A 17,022-nucleotide genomic window follows, 5' to 3' on the forward strand; every position below is an offset into this window, starting at 1 on the left:
CTTTTGAGGATCCGAGCCTTTTGGATTTGTTTCAAGTATTTTGGACTCTATTTTTGGACTTTGTTTTGACTGTATTTATTTATTCAAGTCTGCTATATTAATTATTTGCTTTTCCTTCGGGGGAAGGATTGTTAAGTGACTTGGTTGGGTATTATATTGGTGGGTGTATGCTGTCTCATTGCTATTTAATTTTTTTGTAATGTCATCTACCTACTACAAGCATTAAAAGAGAAGAATGGACTTAAAATCCATTCCAATGCCCCACCTGTCCCTGCCGCCTCTGCAGTGAGAACTGAACGATCAAACAAGGCTGAAACGCATCAGTGGGTGTGGCTGAAGCAGCGCTGGCTGAGGCCACACACTCTAAGTACCATGTCAGTTTGAACGGTGTCTTTTGAATGTCAAACAGCTGTAGTAATTACCAGGCTACACAAGTAGCTCATTAATGGTTTGATGTGTTGCCTTGGGTTATTCTGTATATATTATGAATAAAGCAATGGATTTCTATGTCAGTTATATTTATGCATCTACGCAGTATGTAGAATAGGTGCCATATTCATAAAAGCTTACGATGCTTTTAAAGCATTATATAAAAGGGCACCATACCTTCAGCTTCTTTAAGTGGCTGTGCTGACAGTGGTAACTTTAACTTCTTCACCATTATAACAGGATTGAGATTAGTGGTCTCCTAAAAATGAAGCAAAAAGTGAGAGGATTAAATTAGGCCACAATAGGGAACGATGGATGGATGACAGACGGAGGATCATGATAGCAAGCAAGCAGGACAAATAAAAACCAGATATTGCAGAATGGAGGCTACCAAATGCAAAGCAGTTCTTTTATAGCAGGGCTTGACAAATTTGCTTTGAATCTAGCAGCCAGCTAAAAAAGTTAGGAGCCAGTTTTTGTTTTTTTTTAACCAACAAAGCTTTATATTCGATTTAAATAACAGATCTTAATCTGTTCAGAGTATAAAATGGCAGAAAAAAAATAAAAGCTATAAATTACTTATACTTACCCTGATGTTCCCATGAGGCAGGCAATTATAAGCCATTTATGGCTTTTACAGCATCCTCCCCCTGTACTGGTCCAGGACTGGTAACTGTTATACCTCATCTGTGACAGATGGGGGAGTCTGTACGTGAGTGTGAGTGTACGTGTGCACGTGTGTGGTGCATATCCCAATGTAGGAGAGGTAGGATGTAATAAGGGGCCAGTAGATGATTATGCCCTCCAGTGGATGTCCTCCACAGAGCACTACTTCCAGACTCTCACACTTCCTCCTTCCAGCCACCCAGTGTGAGCCCTGACCTCCCTAATACACATACACAGCTGTTCCCTCCAGGATCATGCAGTGTGTGGCTACCATGGAGTGCCCCGACTCTTCCATGGCACTGCCGGACTATTTTCAATCAGTTCAGAGCTCTCCCCCCTCCCCACATTACAGTACCTTCCCTGACTTTACCTGAAGTGGAGCGAGTCCTTCAGACACTCCTCAAGGTCCACAGTCACCTTCATGTCTCCAGCCTCCCTGACATTCCGTGAGCTATGCGAGGACAGAGCAGGCACACAGCCGGACAAGAAGGTAACCGAGGATGCTATGCAGTGCTGTGTACATGGCCAGGCTCCGCTCTCCCTAAACCCTGACACAGCCAGCCTTCCAATCACGCACTAAGATAGAACCCCGCCCCAACACACCCTTTCACCATCACATCCTGCACAGGGACGGTTGTGGCAACCAATAGGTATGCAGCAAGGGCAGAGGATTGTGAGCTGGAGGGGCAAGCCTGGAAGCCCAGGACAACAGGGAAATGGGATGAGTCACCCTGGAGGAAAGGCAGGGAGGAGGAGAGAGGAGGCAGGGAAAAAATAGTGCGAGGGGGAGAGTACCGGCTACCTGAACCCCCCCATCCCCTTTGCCAACACTGCACAAGTGTGAACCCAAGATAAATGGGCTGGCAAAAGCCACATTCTGTGTGTCCTATAGACACAGAGAGACGGTTTGGGAGTGAGCATGAAGGAGTGCCCCCAGAGCAAGCTCGGCAAGGGGAAGGTGCCAGAAGCACCAGCAGAGGACCCAAAAAGAGGAAGATTGGGGCTGCTCTATGCAAAACCATTACACAAAGCAGGTACATATGATGTGTTCATGATTAAAAAAAGAAAAAAAAAAATCAAACCTTTAGAACGACTTTAAATTTACGATATCAGAAATTCAGACTTGCCCTGCATTCTCTACACACCTCAGAGTGTAATTAGTTCTCCTAGTTCCTAATGTAGAGAGGAGGCAAGTGGGAAGGTTTGAAAAGCTCAGCAAGAAAGACAACTGGGATGGTTGACATCAATAATCCCACAGTTGTTTGTAATCAAACTACAACAGGGCTTATGACGTGGGTGCATTTCTGGCAGACCGACAGGTAATGTTCTGCACTTGCAGAGTCTCTAAGGAAATAAAATATGGAAAAATGAACATGTACTGCAGACATGTACTGCATGTTTTTTCTCTCCTTAATTTTGCCCTAACATACACTCTTTATGGTAACATTAAGAAGGCTTTTTAAGTGAATGAATAAACTATGTGTGTTATTTTATTATGTATGAGTGCTGTTCCTTCCTGCTGCAGCATACAAACCATGTATTAGTATATAAACATTTGTTATATTGCTGTAGTCTCCAGTCTTGTGGAACACAAAACATGCAATATAAAAATACCAAATAAGACTCCTTGAGGTTGATTTACTAGAACTGGAGAGTACAAAATCTCGTGCAGCTGTGCATATAAATCAGATTCCAGTTTTTCATTTTTTTGCCAAAGCTTAAAAACGGAGCTCCAGTCGAAAAAAAAAAAAAAAAAAGTCAGCAGCTACAAAAAAACTTTAGCTGCTGACTTTTTTTTTTTCTTAAAAACAGCTACTCACCTTTCCCACGATCCAGCAGTGTACTCACTGCAGCCGGTTTCACTGCCCGGTGCCAGGATCCTAAGTGTGGGCACCCAGCTGTGACAGCTTGCAGCTTCACAGCTGGTTGCCCACTTCACATATGCAAGCAGTGCTGCACCTTGTGAATGGTCCCGTAGTCTTCTGGGACCTGTCACGTGTCCCAGAAAACTGCGGGGAGAGAGCGAGGACAACTTCTGCTTCCGATCACCTAACTGGTCGCAGCAGAAGTGGGAGCGGGTACCTGTCAAAATTTAATACCCGCTGCCCCCTGCTCCCCAAAGGTGCCAATTCCTCACAGGAAGCAGGGGACCAATACTTAAAGTGGAACTTCCCCTGTTGAGTGGAGCTCTGCTTTAATGGTACAAGCTGAAATTAGAAGCTGACTGGCACCCATGCTCAGCTGCACCAAATTTTGCACTCTCCAGTTTTAGAAAAAACAACTCCCATAAGCCTGTCTTCTTATCCGGATCCATGTAAAAATCTTGGAAACCCTCTATGTGAAATGGCTATACTTTGTAGATCCTAACTCCATATTACAGCTGTGACAGCAGTTCCTACCTTGTTCGTTTGCTTCTTGGGAATTTCAATTTGCCTCAGAGTTTGGGATGACTCTGCTATACTTCTGTGCCGTGCCAGAGTGCTTGTCCTTTGAAGAAAAAGACATGAGAGCTACATCATAAAAGTAAAATGAAAATGTAAAACCTAGATATGAACCAAAAACAGGAACAAACCTCCTTTTCTTCGCTGATCTGGTTCGAAGCTCTTCAAGCTGATCTTCCTCATTAGCTATTTGAGGCACGCTTGGAACCCTGGAAATGGATGGCTGAGAATACATGGGTGTTTTCCCTTCACGTATGAAGGAGTCATCTCCATCTGAAGGAAGAACTAATGCCAACTCCTCAGGGATCTGGGTTCCAAGACTAAAATATAAGTCTGACAGGATTTTGGGAATGCTTCCTATGTACCTGCAAAAAATGGAAGACATTTGGGCAATTAAATCAGTTGAAACAATGTATACTTGCTGCACTCAACACCCAGGCATACAGTATGAACCTTAAAGCTGAACGCCAAATAAACAGCTGAATATTGGATTGTTTCTACATACCTGTAATATCCATTTCTTGGAGTACATCACAGGATACAGAGCAGGCTATAATAATGTGGAATAGGACTATAGATGGACACTGGCAGATCAGTCAAACAGGAAATCCTCCCCTATAACCCATTACACAGGAAGTACTTCAGTTTTTTTTCGAGTGTCTGTAAGGTGGATGGTCGCTGATGTGCTGCATTTGCTCTTGGAGCATACCTGTAGGTCCGAAACAATTCCTCTGTGAATCAAAGACTGAAATTGAATCCATTCGGAAGCTCTTCGCTAAAATGGATGGTACCCGAGCCTCGTTGAATAGCAGAGAAGAATCCTTGAGGTTCACCTGTAATGCATCCTTACAGCACTGGGCCCTGTGTAACAGAACCCTGGCAAGTGTTTTTTGTGACCAAGGTGCTATCCAGCAGGGTGCTATACAGATCCAAGGGGGTGGACCCCAGATGTAAAGGGCACCAAGTCCTTGAACATCTTTTATGACAGAGCCTGCCGTGAAGGGTGAAGGTTTGACTACTGTCATGATTCAGAGTCCTGCGGCGGGAATGGTAACTTTACATTTGTAGTGTTTCTTTAAAAATCTGACTGACGGTACATTCTCTCAGTGACTGCTGGGGGCAGTGTGCTGTTTGGTCTGACCAGGCAATACTCTGTGTCTCTGGAGTATTGGGCTGCAGTTTTCTCCTCCAGCCACTAGAGGCTTTGGGGCCGCTCTGTATAGCCTACTCTTGTTCAGCGGAGGCAGGCAGTAGAGAGACGGACATTTTGGCTTCTGGTTGAAGCCGCATGTGGGCTGAAGGCTCAGTGAGGCTCCTGAGAGATGGCAGGGACATGGAGCAGTCTATGGCTGGATAATGATATGTGAGAACTAACTGTGGGGGAGCTGCATGACCAGACAGGGCATGATTATACACTGCATTAGTCTGCATAATCCTGGGGGGCTTGTACAACTGTTTTCTGATACACCCCTGCACGGGTATCCGTGCGCTTATAGTTTTTGGTCCAGAATAGCTAGCATTTGATCTGCAGGAGCTAACATTTAGACTGCCCTGAAGCTTTTAGTAGCAAACAATGAAATTCCAGAAAGACGGGAAGGATCTTTCTGTTCCACGATGTACTCCAAGAAATGAATTTTACAAGTAAGTAGGTAGAAAAAAAATTAAATTTTCTTTATCGTACATCATGGAACACAGAGCAGGCTATAAGAATAATAATAATGTAAAATGTCCCAAAGCAATAAAAATCTGAAGGGTGGGTGACACCATAATAACCACCGCCATCAATCCCAAACACCTACTCAGCCGATTGTAATACGCTGTGCCAAAGACAGAAACCTCCGTGGCTCTGACATCCACCTGATAAAATCTTGTGAAAGTATGAACTGAAGACCATGTAGTGGCCTTGAAAACCTGAGCAACTGACACCTGATGGCGGGTGGGCCAAGATGCCCCCACACTCCTGGTAGAGTGCGCTCCCACCCGAAAGGGTGGGACCTTGACCTTTCAAACCATATGCTTGAATAATTAACTGGAGGATCCAATAAGAAATGGTTGACATGGATACCGCCTGTCCTTCCTGGGCCCTTCTGGCAGCACAAACCAGGATTCCTGACCTGTGCCGCCAAACTCAAGTAAATTCTGACCACCCAAACTACATTCAGAGTATGCAACAATCTTTTCCCTGCAGACTGAGCACTAGGAAGAAAAGAAGGGCAAGACACTGTCCTGATTCAAGTGAAAACTAGAAACCACTCTTAGCAAGAAAGATGAATGCGGACGCAACATCACCTTATCATGATGCAATATCAAGAACGGTTCCTAACATGAAAGGGCCGCCAGCTCTGATACTCTTGTTGCTGAAGTTATAATAATCAAAGAACCCACCTTCCGAATCAAAGGACTGACAGAGTCTTTGGTTCAAAAGGTGGCTCCTGCAAGGGCAGCCCAGACCATGTTCAAGTCCCAAGGATACAAGGGTGGCCTCACAGATGGGACCGTCTGCATTACACCCTGCATGAAGTACAAATGGTCTCTGGGGAAAAAAAATTGATAGCGCTGAAATAGGGCCCTTAAATGGTACTTGACCAATTCCCCCCGTGAATGGAGAAAGAATGAAAAAATGTCCCATTCACACATCTCCATAGATGCAACTTCCTGGGTTCCCACAGGCTAACAAGATTTCCAGGTCCTGAAATGAAATCTCCCTCCTGAGCCAGCCAGTTTCCTGGTGCTCAACAGTGCAGAGATAATTGGACCCAAGACCCCCTGATCCTTCCAGGTCTAGGCTTCAATAGCCAAGCCTTCAATCCTAATGCGAGACACATTATTGCACCCAAGACAACAGGTCTGTGTGGACTGGAAGTATCCAAGAGCATTCACGGTCAGAATCACTATGTCGATGTACCAAGCCCTTCCTGGGCCAGGCCGGGCTACCACTATTATCAGTGTTACCTCCTCCCAGACCCTGCTCAAAAAACACAGCAATAGTTGAATCTGGGAAGGCATTGATTTGGGAGAACTGGTCCTTAAAAGGTGTTACCAGTGCCTTTACCTTTATTGCCAGTGGGACTCTCGACCTGGACACAACCTGTCCAACTTGCTGTAGAACCTAGAAGCCAGTAGAACCACATCTAGAGTTACTCAATGCTGGCAGGCTGCTGAGATCGTCTTGGGATGCAGGGACCACTCTCTCTGTATTAGCTGCTGACGACTGGGGAAAAAAACCCCAAGACAGTTTTCTATACCTGGAACATGTACTGACGACAGACGGCATATGCTGTACTGCCCCAGACATAAGGTGGTTCACCTTTTCCTGAGCCACACAATTATTAGTGCAGCCCTGGTGGTTGATATACGCCACTGCCGTGGTATTGTCAGACGGAAGGCTGACCACAACCTTTGCAACGATACATAGAAAGGTGTACTGCCCAAAGCGCCAAGATATTGATGGGCAGTATTCTCTCCTGTGGAGACCAAGTCCCCTGAACTGTAGCCACTTCCAAACAGCCCCCAACCGGAGAGACTGGCATCGATGATTACTATCTTCCATATCCCTGGAAGGTAAATTATGCCTTCTCCAGATTCTGAACCACCACCAATTCGGACTCTGCAATACACTGGGGGACAAAGCCCTCCGGCAATCCAAAGAATGGATCTTCATAATCCAGACAAACAGAATGTTCCTCTGAAGAAGTGAAACTGCACGAAGAGAACCTCTTCAGCATAGATACCATTTCCTCATGCAAAGACAAATCGAAGGATACCTTTTGCTTCTTATATATCACTTTAAACTTGGAACCAACTGCTCCCTTAGCAAAGGAACATTAACCACTTGCCTACAGGGTACTTATACCCCCTTTTCTGCCCAGACCAATTTTCAGCTTTTAGTGCTGTCGCACTTTGAATGACAATTGCGCAGTCATGCAACTATGTACCCATATGACATTTTTATAATTTTTTTTCACACAAATAGAGCTTTCTTTTGGTGATATTTAATTGCCGCTGGGTGTTTTATTTTTTGCGCTATAAACAAAAAAAATAAATAAATAGTTTTTTTTTGTATCTATTATAAAATTTACAAGTAATTTTTATCCTTCACTGATGTGCGTTGATGAGGCGGCACAGACGGGCAGCGTTGATGAGGCGGCACAGACGGGCAGCGTTGATGAGGCGGCACAGACGGGCAGCACTGATGAGGCGGCACAGACGGGCAGCACTGATGAGGCGGCACAGACGGGCAGCACTGATGAGGCGGCACAGACGGGCAGCACTGATGAGGCGGCACAGACGGGCAGCACTGATGAGGCGGCACAGATGGGCATCACTGATATGCAACAATGCTGGGCACTGACAGGCGGCAATGTTGGGCACTGACAGGTGGCACAGGTGGGTGGCACTGCTGGGCACAGATCACGACGACACCAGAAATCTCTCTCGCAGAGAGGCCACCACTGATTGGACTGATCCCATCCAGAACAGAAGGATCCAGACTTATGTCTAATGCTTTGAAATCTAAGATAGACCTCACATCTGTTTGGTTTTGGGCCCGCGAACCTTCTGTTCCAAGAGAAAATGCAAGGCAAAAGCCTGATAACTGCGATAGACCAAAAAGGTCCCAGGAAGCATACTTAACCTATTAGGTTTCTGCTCCTAAAGCAAATCACCTCAGAGACTAACCTAGCACCCTCTGCCCAAGATACTTCTCAAAACACAGCAGCCTCAGACTCAGAGGGGAAGAAAAAAAGAAAAAGAAAAAGAAAAAAAAAAAAAAAAAACACACCTTACAGCACCTGGTATTCCAAAGCAGTCTCCCATTCAAGTAATACCCAGGGCTGACCCTGCTTAGCTTCCGAGTTCATAAATATACATGAACATATGCAGGCTATGCAAGTATACAGTCCAAATAATTATGCAGATATGCATGCGATAATGTAATACAATGCTGCATCTGCCCCGCTTTCTAGAAGCGTATTGTTTCATCAAAGAACTGTGTCTAAACTAACTGTACTTGGCCCCATACTAGTTTTGTAAGGCTAGCCAAGCACACAAGCATCAAACGCAGCCTGAATGAAGCCCCTCTACTGCTTCAGGGCAGTCTAAATGCAAGTTCCTGCAGATCAAATGCAAGCTACTCTGGACCAACAACTATGAGAGCACGGATACCCATGAGTCACTGGGAAAATAACCAGTCAGATTTTCAAAGAAACACTGAAAATGTAAAATTTACCGTTCCCGCCGCAGGACTCTGAATCATGGCAGTAGTCAAACCTTCACCCTTCACGGCAGGCTCTCTCATAAAAGATGTTCAAGGACTTGGTCCCCTTTACATCTGGGTTCCACCCCCTTGGACCTGTATAGCACCCTGCTGGAAAGCACCTTGGTCACAACAAACACTGCACAGGGTTCCGTTACACAGGGTCCAGTGCTGTAAGGATGCGCATCTCAAGGATCCTTCTCTGCTATTCAATGAGGCTCGGGTACCATTCATTTTAGTGAAGAGCTTTCCAAATGGATTCAATTTCAGTCTTTGATTCACAGAGGAACTGTTCTGGACCTACAGGCATGCTCCAAGAGCACATGCAGCACATCAGCGACCATCCACCTTACAGACACTCGCACAAAAACGGAAGTACTTCCTGTGTAGGAGGGGTTATACAGGGGAGGACTTCCTGTTTGATTGATATGCCAGTGTCACCAACAGGTGGCGAATACCCCCAAAGTCAGTATTATATCCTGCTCTCCCATGATTCCGTGTCCCGTGATGTATGATAAAGAAATGCATATATAAACGGTTTTATATGCCAAAGAATTTGTATATCAGTCTAGCAAATTTAGCGGTCAACCACTCCCAAATAACAGAAAAAGGGGTGTTCACTTCTGGTTGTGCTATGAGTTAAGAAATTCCATGGTGTCCTCTTGTCACCTCATTGACTGCTGATTGGATAATGAAGGAGCAGCAGCACACTAATAAGTCAACAACTCTGCTCAATCCTCCTGTAAGAACATGTGCATGAAGTCTGATTGGCTTCTAGTGCTGTCCCTTCCTCCTCCACTCTCAGGGGCTCATTTATAATGGAGAGCGGATATCACCATCTGTTCTTCATTATACTTGGCTAGGGGACATACACTGCAGTCTGCATTTGCAGCCCATTCATTAAAAACAAAACAGTGGCGTAGAGCCAGTAATATTTCAGAGCTCTGTCTGCCTAAAGGATAACTTCACCATTAATAAAAACAAATAATTTTAAAAACACAGGTAAAAAAAAAAAATGTGCATTTACGATTTTTCTTAGGAGCCTGTAAATTGGTGCACCCTCAATCAGATCACAGGTGCACTGTCAGGCACTTGCAGACTATCAGGGTAGGTGTATGCCCAGGAAGCTCAATGGATGACGAGGAAGCTCCAGAACGCTCAATGGGTGGTGAAATCAGGGGAGCTCTACAGAAGTGGGAACATGCTCAAACTTAAAAACAGGCAGAACACGTAACATGTTCCCAAAAGGTGAACGTATCCTTTAACTGTCCAACAAAACACACAAGCAGCTGGTCTTGCTCATCTGGCACAGCCAAAAGATTGTGAATGAACGTCACTGGTTGCATAACCCTTCATAAACAAGGCTAGGTTTCAAAAAAACATAAAAAGTACATACTCTGCCAGGACAGTTGCCAGAAATTTTGTCAGGAAGGATGGATCTTCAGTCAGAGAAATAATCCTCAGCATGTCAGTTACCTGAAATATAAAAAACTAAGGTGATAAATGAACGCTATACAAGTACCTGAAGTAAATAAACAATAGTGTACCAATGTAACAAGTGTGTAAATGGTTTTGAACACAGCAGCCTTGATCCTCTACTTGGGTCCCCCACCTGCGCTCCTGGCACCTCCCCCTGAGTGCACCCAGAGCAAGCTGCTTGCTCTGGGTGCACTACCGCATGCTCGCTCCCGAGCTGGTCCTGTATGTCCATAAGATATGCAAAGTGCGGCTTGGTCCTGCTACTGCTCCCTCCTCACTGGTTGTGATTGACAGCAGCAGGGGCCAACGGCTCCCGCTGCTGTGTCTCAGCCAATGAGAAGAGAGACCCAGAAGAGTCATGCACTGAATCACAATCAGGCAAGTATTGGGGGGAGCTGCACACTGAAGATTTTTTTTACCTTCATGCATAAAATGCATGAAAGTAAAACACCTCCAGCCTTTAGAACCACTTTAAGAAATGCAGGTAATGTACAAATTAACAGAATTTAAAAAAAAAACAAAAAAAAAAAAAAACAGATACTTGCCTCTTCAACAACTTGCTCTAGTTCATCCTCGTTAGCCTGTATTGAAGGGCACTGTACACACATTTCCATTCTGAGCAGAGCTTGAATCTGACATCTAAAACAGAAACATCACAAAGTCACAAGAATAGTAAATCTGTGTTTTATAAGAAAAAAAAAATGCAACACAAGATGGACATACTCTCGCAGCTTGGCTCCTTTGTCAGGATTCTGTCCATAAAGCTGACGGATCATTTTGCTGGACTTCAAGAGAAGCCTGATTTTATCTACACAGTCAGACTGGAACACAGAAAGAAAACAAATTTACTCTAACATTGCCTTAACATTCAAATGAAGATTATATAGCAAGCATAATGTATCCTTTACCTCTACTTCTTTGCTGCCGACTGTTTTTAAGTAAGATTTAATGGCAATGAAGGCATTCCTGGCACATGACAGCAACAAAGTATCTTCCCCAGAAACTGCTTTTTCATAATCTTCTTTTAAAAATGAAATCAATTCATCTTCTGACTTAAAACCTGTGAAATAATTTAAACAGTTTTCCAATTCAATATTATTACAGAAAGCCAAATATTATCTACTGACCTCATAGCAAACTTTTTTTTTGCAAGGCCAGGAAAAAAGTAGCAGATGGAATGTTGGAAGTTGATGGAAATTCCTGCACAGAGTTTAGTTCTGCATTTTCAGTGCCTATAAACTGACAGAACTTTGATATGCTAATCTTGACTTTTGAGATGCATTCCGAAGGTTTTTTACCGTAATGCAGCGAATGCATTAAGGTCAAAACCTTCGGCTTTTAGAACCACTTTAAAGTGGAGTTCCACCTGTAAAAAATAAATAGAAAAAAGTCAGCAGCTACAAAAACTGTAGCTGCTGACTTTTAAAATACAGACACTTACCTGTCCCTCGGTCCAGCGGTGTCATCACCACCGCTGATTTCACCGGCCATCTTCAGTGTGGGCACCCGGCTGTGACAGCTTGCGGCTTCACAGCCGGGTGCCCACTGCGCATGCACAGGAAGTGCTGCACTTTGTGAATGGCCCCCTAGTCTTTTGGGACCTGTCACGTGTCTCAGAAGACTAAGGAGAGAGAGAGAGAGAAGGGGGGAGAGAGGGGGGGAGAGAGAGAGAAAAGGGGGGGGAGAGAAAAGGGGGGGAGAGAAAAGGGGGGGGGAGAGAGAGAGAGAAGGGGGGGGGTGGCAGAGAGAGGGGTGGGAGGGGGAGGTGAAAGGGGGGAGAGAGAGAGAGAGAGAAGGGGGGAGGAGGGGGGGAGAGATGGCAGAGAGAGGGATGGGAGGGGGAGAGAGAGAAGGGGGGGGGGAAGAGAGAAGGGGGGGGGGAAGAGAGAAGGGGGGGGGGGGAAGAGAGAAGGGGGGGGGGGAAGAGAGAAGGGGGGGGGGAAGAGAGAAGGGGGGGGGGAAGAGAGAAGGGGGGGGGAGAGAGAGAAGGGGGGGGAGAGAGAGAGAAGGGGGGGGAGAGAGAGAAGGGGGGGGAGAGAGAGAAGGGGGGGAGGAGAGAGAAGGGGGGGAGGAGAGAGAAGGGGGGGGGAGAGAAGGGGGGGAGAGAGAGAAGGGGGGGGAGAGAGAGAAGGGGGGGGGAGAGAGAGAAGGGGGGGGAAGAGAGAGAAGGGGGGGGAGAGAGAGAAGGGGGGGAGAGAGAGAAGGGGGGGGAGAGAGAAGGGGGGGAGAGAGAAGGGGGGGAGAGAGAAGGGGGGAAGAGAGAGAAGGGGGGAAGAGAGAAGGGGGGGAAGAGAGAAGGGGGGGGGGAGAGAAAAGGGGGGGGGGGAGAAGGGGGGGAAGAGAGAGAGAAGGGGGAGAGATGGCAGAGAGAGGGATGGGAGGGGGAGGTGAAAGGGGGGAGAGAGAGAAGGGGGAGAGAGAGAGAGAGAGAGAAGGGGGAGGAGGGGGGGAGAGATGGCAGAGAGAGGGATGGGAGGGGGAGGTAGAAGGGGGGGGGAGAGAGAAGGGGGGGGGAGAGAGAAGGGGGGGGGGAGAGAGAAGGGGGGGGGGAGAGAGAAGGGGGGGGGAGAGAGAAGGGGGGGGAGAGAGAGAAGGGGGGGGAGAGAGAGAAGGGGGGGGAGAGAGAGAAGGGGGGGAGAGAGAGAGAAGGGGGGGGAGAGAGAGAGAAGGGGGGGGGGAGAGAGAGAAGGGGGGGGGGAGAGAGAGAGGGGGGGGGAGAGAGAAGGGGGGGGGAGAGAGAAGGGGGGGGGAGAGAAGGGGGGGAGAGAGAAGGGGGGGAGAGAGAAGGGGGGAGAGAGAGAAGGGGGGGAGAGAGAGAAGGGGGGGGAGAGAGAAGGGGGGGGAGAGAGAAGGGGGGGAGAGAGAGAGAAAAGGGGGGGAGAGAGAGAAAAGGGGGGGAGAGAGAGGGGGGGAGAGAGAAGGGGGGGAGAGAGAAGGGGGGGAGAGAGAAGGAGGGGAGAGAGAGAAGGGGGAGGAGAGAAAGAAGGGGGGGGGAGGGAGGAGGGAAAAACTTTTGATCGCCTAGCCTTCCCCAAAAGTGCCAATCCTTAATGGGGAGCGGGGTGAGAGGCTTAAAGCTCAACTTTCCCTTTTGGGTAGAGCTCCTCTAAGTTAAAGTCGGAATAATTGGATTCAGATGGGTAGACAAACTTATTGCACCATAGGTCACATTCTGGTATAACACTATTGAAGTCCAGTTTGCATTTGTGAGAGGAGCCAATAAAGTGTGTGTGAGTGAGTGAGATAAAACCTTTTAAAGAGCGTAATGCAGGAGCATTGGTTTGAAGAGATGCTTGTAGCAAATAAATGGGCCGTCTTAATTCAACACACCAAAGTTGGTTTGGGCCTTTAATACATCGGTAGGAGTTTAAAAAGCTGAATTCTCACCTATTGGTTTCTTAGTCTGCATTTCTGACCTCTCTGAAGATCTTCTCTTTGCCTGTGAACTCTTCTCAGCAGGAGCAGCAGGTACACCCTCTGGCTGTGTTTTCTGAACCTTTGAATTTAACCTGGCTGCATTTAACATCTGCAGAGCACGAGGCATGGTCTTCATCTTCTGCCTCACGGGTGTACGAGGAAGACCTATAACAGTAAAACAGAGGATTTTAACCTAGTATAATGCCATTAGCAAATGCGGTTTAAAAAAAAAATCTTTTCAATTAACTAGAGTAAACATAAAGCAAACATTAGCAAATTATTTTTTAAAATATTACATTATAAGTTGTGATGGAAAAATTTGAGGTGCTCAAAGACATAAAAGCATCTTTACTGGACCAAAGAGGCTCTACAATATATAGGGAAATCACAACCTTTGAAGACATCCTTTTGCTTGTCAGAAAGAATCAAACTAGTTTGAAATTGTATTACAAACTATGCTGGCTTACATTTGTCCCCTCACATAGTTTCACTTAGGCTGCTTTCACACTGATCAGTTTTTCTTCTGCTTTTCCGTTGAAAACGCGTTACCAAGTAATCCTATGGAACCTCTTCGCACTGATCTGTTGCAAATCCGCTTCATTTTTAAAATTCCTGCAGTTTTTTTAAATGAATGAAAAACGCATAAAAAATGCACCCGTGTTGTGTTGAGTCAAATGTGCTGTATAAAAAAAAAAAAAAAAAGCACCACAAACGTGGTATAAATGCAGCACAAAACACATTTGTGCTTTTGCTACGAATCAGTGCGAAATTAGCCTATGCAAAATCCTATTCCTTTTAAAGGATAAGTTCACCTAGCGGCTGCAGCTACAGGAACATGCTACGTGTTCCATCATAAAAACGCGTGGAACATGTAACGTTCCCAAAGGTGAATTTATCCTGAAGTCAGAAATTTTTTTTTTTTTTTTTTTTAAGTGTTACTAAACCCACAACAGTAAAATCAGTCTGTATGTGCACTAAAGCATGCTTGTTATACTCACTGTGGGACCTAAGGGGTTAACCACTTGCCTACCTGGTACTTTTACCCCCTTCTTGTCCAGGCACATTTTCAGCTTTCAGTGCTGTCGCATTTGAATGACAACTATGTGGTCATGCAACACTGTACCCATATGAAATGGATGCAAAATTGTCCCCACAGCAAACCTACAGGTTTGGAAATCTGGTATAACAGTGCTGGAGAGAAAGTGAACTGGCAGAAATATTCCTAGAAGTAGCTTTGTTTTTTTTGTTTTTTTATATTTTTGAGTTTTATAATGGCAGCAGTATTGACATTCGTAGCAGTACTGAATTTTTTTGTCTTGATTAGTTATTTTTGCTATTTGAGCAGTGCACGTGTTTGTCTATTACTCTGGTAACTGGGGAAAAACTGAATGTCTATATATGCCCTGTGATCTTCACTAGGCTCCATACCATGCGAGTCACGTGACCAGCAATGCAACGCTTTGGGTGGAGCCGGTGACGTCATTTTCAGTTAGGATCTGGAACCGAAGTGTTGCCAGAGACTTGTGCAAAATAGAGTAATACACTGCTCAAAGCTTTTATATATTTGCAAATGCAATATTATCCCATATAAATAGTGGGAATTGTGTATGATGTTGTGCAATGAGAGTTCTCTCATTCTACATTTGAGCAATACTGGAATTGGAGACGGTAAGATCTGGTCTCCTAAAGGGACACCGCTTATGAAGTGGGCAATAACAGCTAAAAGGTGGATTTGCAAGGATCTCACATAAAAGCGAATGTGACCTTGTGTATTTTAAGTCAATACATTCAGGTAAGCAGGCAGGGACCTAGTGTTGGATTGGTGGCACTTTTGATTATCAAACACTGAAGCATGTTCAAATGCTATTGAGGAATACATGAACTGTGCACTGTGGAGTCTTTATTGATGAACTGTGATGCTTGATTTATTGACATATTAAGCAATGGAGCATATTTGCATATCATTGAAAGGTATATGAACTTTATGTAAGGGTGGTCACGCTGTTGCATGTTTTATCACTTAGAAACATTTAGAGTTTATTTAGAAAAATTACATACGTTTTTTTTTACGTAAAGTTACTTTTTGCACTTTAGGTTCATAATCAATATTTCGTGCAAATTATTATTATACAGTATTTATATAGCGCCAAAGGGTTTGCTCAGCGCTGTACAGTAGCAAGGGGGACAGAACATGAGACAAGACAGAAACAATACACTACACGAGAGGTTCGAGGGCCCTGCTCTTTCCAGCTTACAATCTAGGAGGGAGGGAGCCAAATGTGTTTGGCTGTGCTCAATGATACCGTATACTACATAATAATAGTTATCACTAGTGTAAGTGGTAATAGAAGGCAAGGTGGTTTATATTGGTTTAGTATACACCATACACATAGTAACTGGTTAGCACATTTATTTAAATAAATAGCGCACCACTATAGTTTAAGTGGTTTTATTTCTAGAAGTAACTCTCAGGATCTGGCGGTCCAGTGCAACACTGCAGAGAGTTGCAGAAAAATACTAGGCCATAAGGAGTTGCTAGATTCTGCTTTAACTGAAGACAAGACAATTCGGCAGCATTTTCAGAATGAGAGATTATAAATGTCAGCTTCCATAGTTTTTCAGTACAGGTGACTTAATATAAAGCATCATAACCAGTGAGAGCTGTGAAAATGTGGAATAGACTCCCTCAAGAGTTGGTTCTGGCCAGCTCAGTGGATTGCTTCAAAAAGTCCTGGATTCTTTCTTGGATACACAGAATATAACTGGATACTAACATTTATAGGTAAAGTTGATCCAGGGAATATCTGATTGCCTCTCGGGGGATCAGGAAGGAATTTTTTTTCTCTGCAGGAGCAAATTAGATCATGCTTTGCTGGGTTTTTTTTGCCTTCCTCTGGATTTTCTTTTAATGGTTGAACTGGACGGACTTTTGTCTTTTTTCAGCCAGACTATGTAAATACAACATGAAAAGAAGACTTACGTTTCTTTTGGTTGTCGCTTTGGGTCACGCTTCCAGACTCTTCAGTGGACTTCTTTTGATAGCATTCTGATAAATAATGTGTTATGTCTTGATCATGTCTCTGCTCATCTTGGTCTAAAGATGCTGCACTTATCAGCCTAATTTGTAAGATCAAACAAAATCCTCATTATTTTCTATACAATGAACTCAAGCATAGCCCTCAAATTGTGATAGTCTTTGCACAAGACAAAAGAAAAAAAAAAAATTACCATCGCACGCATCCTTGACTGCCATGAAAACAAGTAAAAACATTTTAGTAATGGAGATGCAAATGTGATACCTAGCCTAATCATAGTAAACACCTACAAAAAATAAAA

At 44.8% G+C, this 17,022-nt stretch overlaps 1 protein-coding gene across 1 annotated transcript in view; it reads right to left on the bottom strand.

Moving 5' to 3' along the window:
- TICRR (TOPBP1 interacting checkpoint and replication regulator) overlaps positions 1-16,803 on the bottom strand; it is a gene marked incomplete at its 5' end in the record, with an annotated part of 47,928 nt that extends 31,125 nt beyond the window's left edge. Inside the window, 9 exons of the mRNA XM_089687601.1 lie at positions 607-688; positions 3,495-3,582; positions 3,668-3,901; positions 10,187-10,266; positions 10,815-10,908; positions 10,993-11,090; positions 11,178-11,329; positions 13,657-13,851; positions 16,667-16,803. Coding sequence (XP_089543727.1) covers positions 607-688; positions 3,495-3,582; positions 3,668-3,901; positions 10,187-10,266; positions 10,815-10,908; positions 10,993-11,090; positions 11,178-11,329; positions 13,657-13,851; positions 16,667-16,803 — 1,160 coding nt within the window. The remainder of the gene's footprint in view (positions 1-606; positions 689-3,494; positions 3,583-3,667; positions 3,902-10,186; positions 10,267-10,814; positions 10,909-10,992; positions 11,091-11,177; positions 11,330-13,656; positions 13,852-16,666) is intronic.
- Positions 16,804-17,022: the final 219 nt, after the last annotated feature.

This window comes from Staurois parvus, unplaced genomic scaffold (assembly GCF_062004578.1).
Source record: "Staurois parvus isolate SC_StPar_1 unplaced genomic scaffold, SC_StPar_1.0 ptg000432l, whole genome shotgun sequence".
Taxonomy (NCBI): Eukaryota; Metazoa; Chordata; class Amphibia; order Anura; family Ranidae; genus Staurois; species Staurois parvus.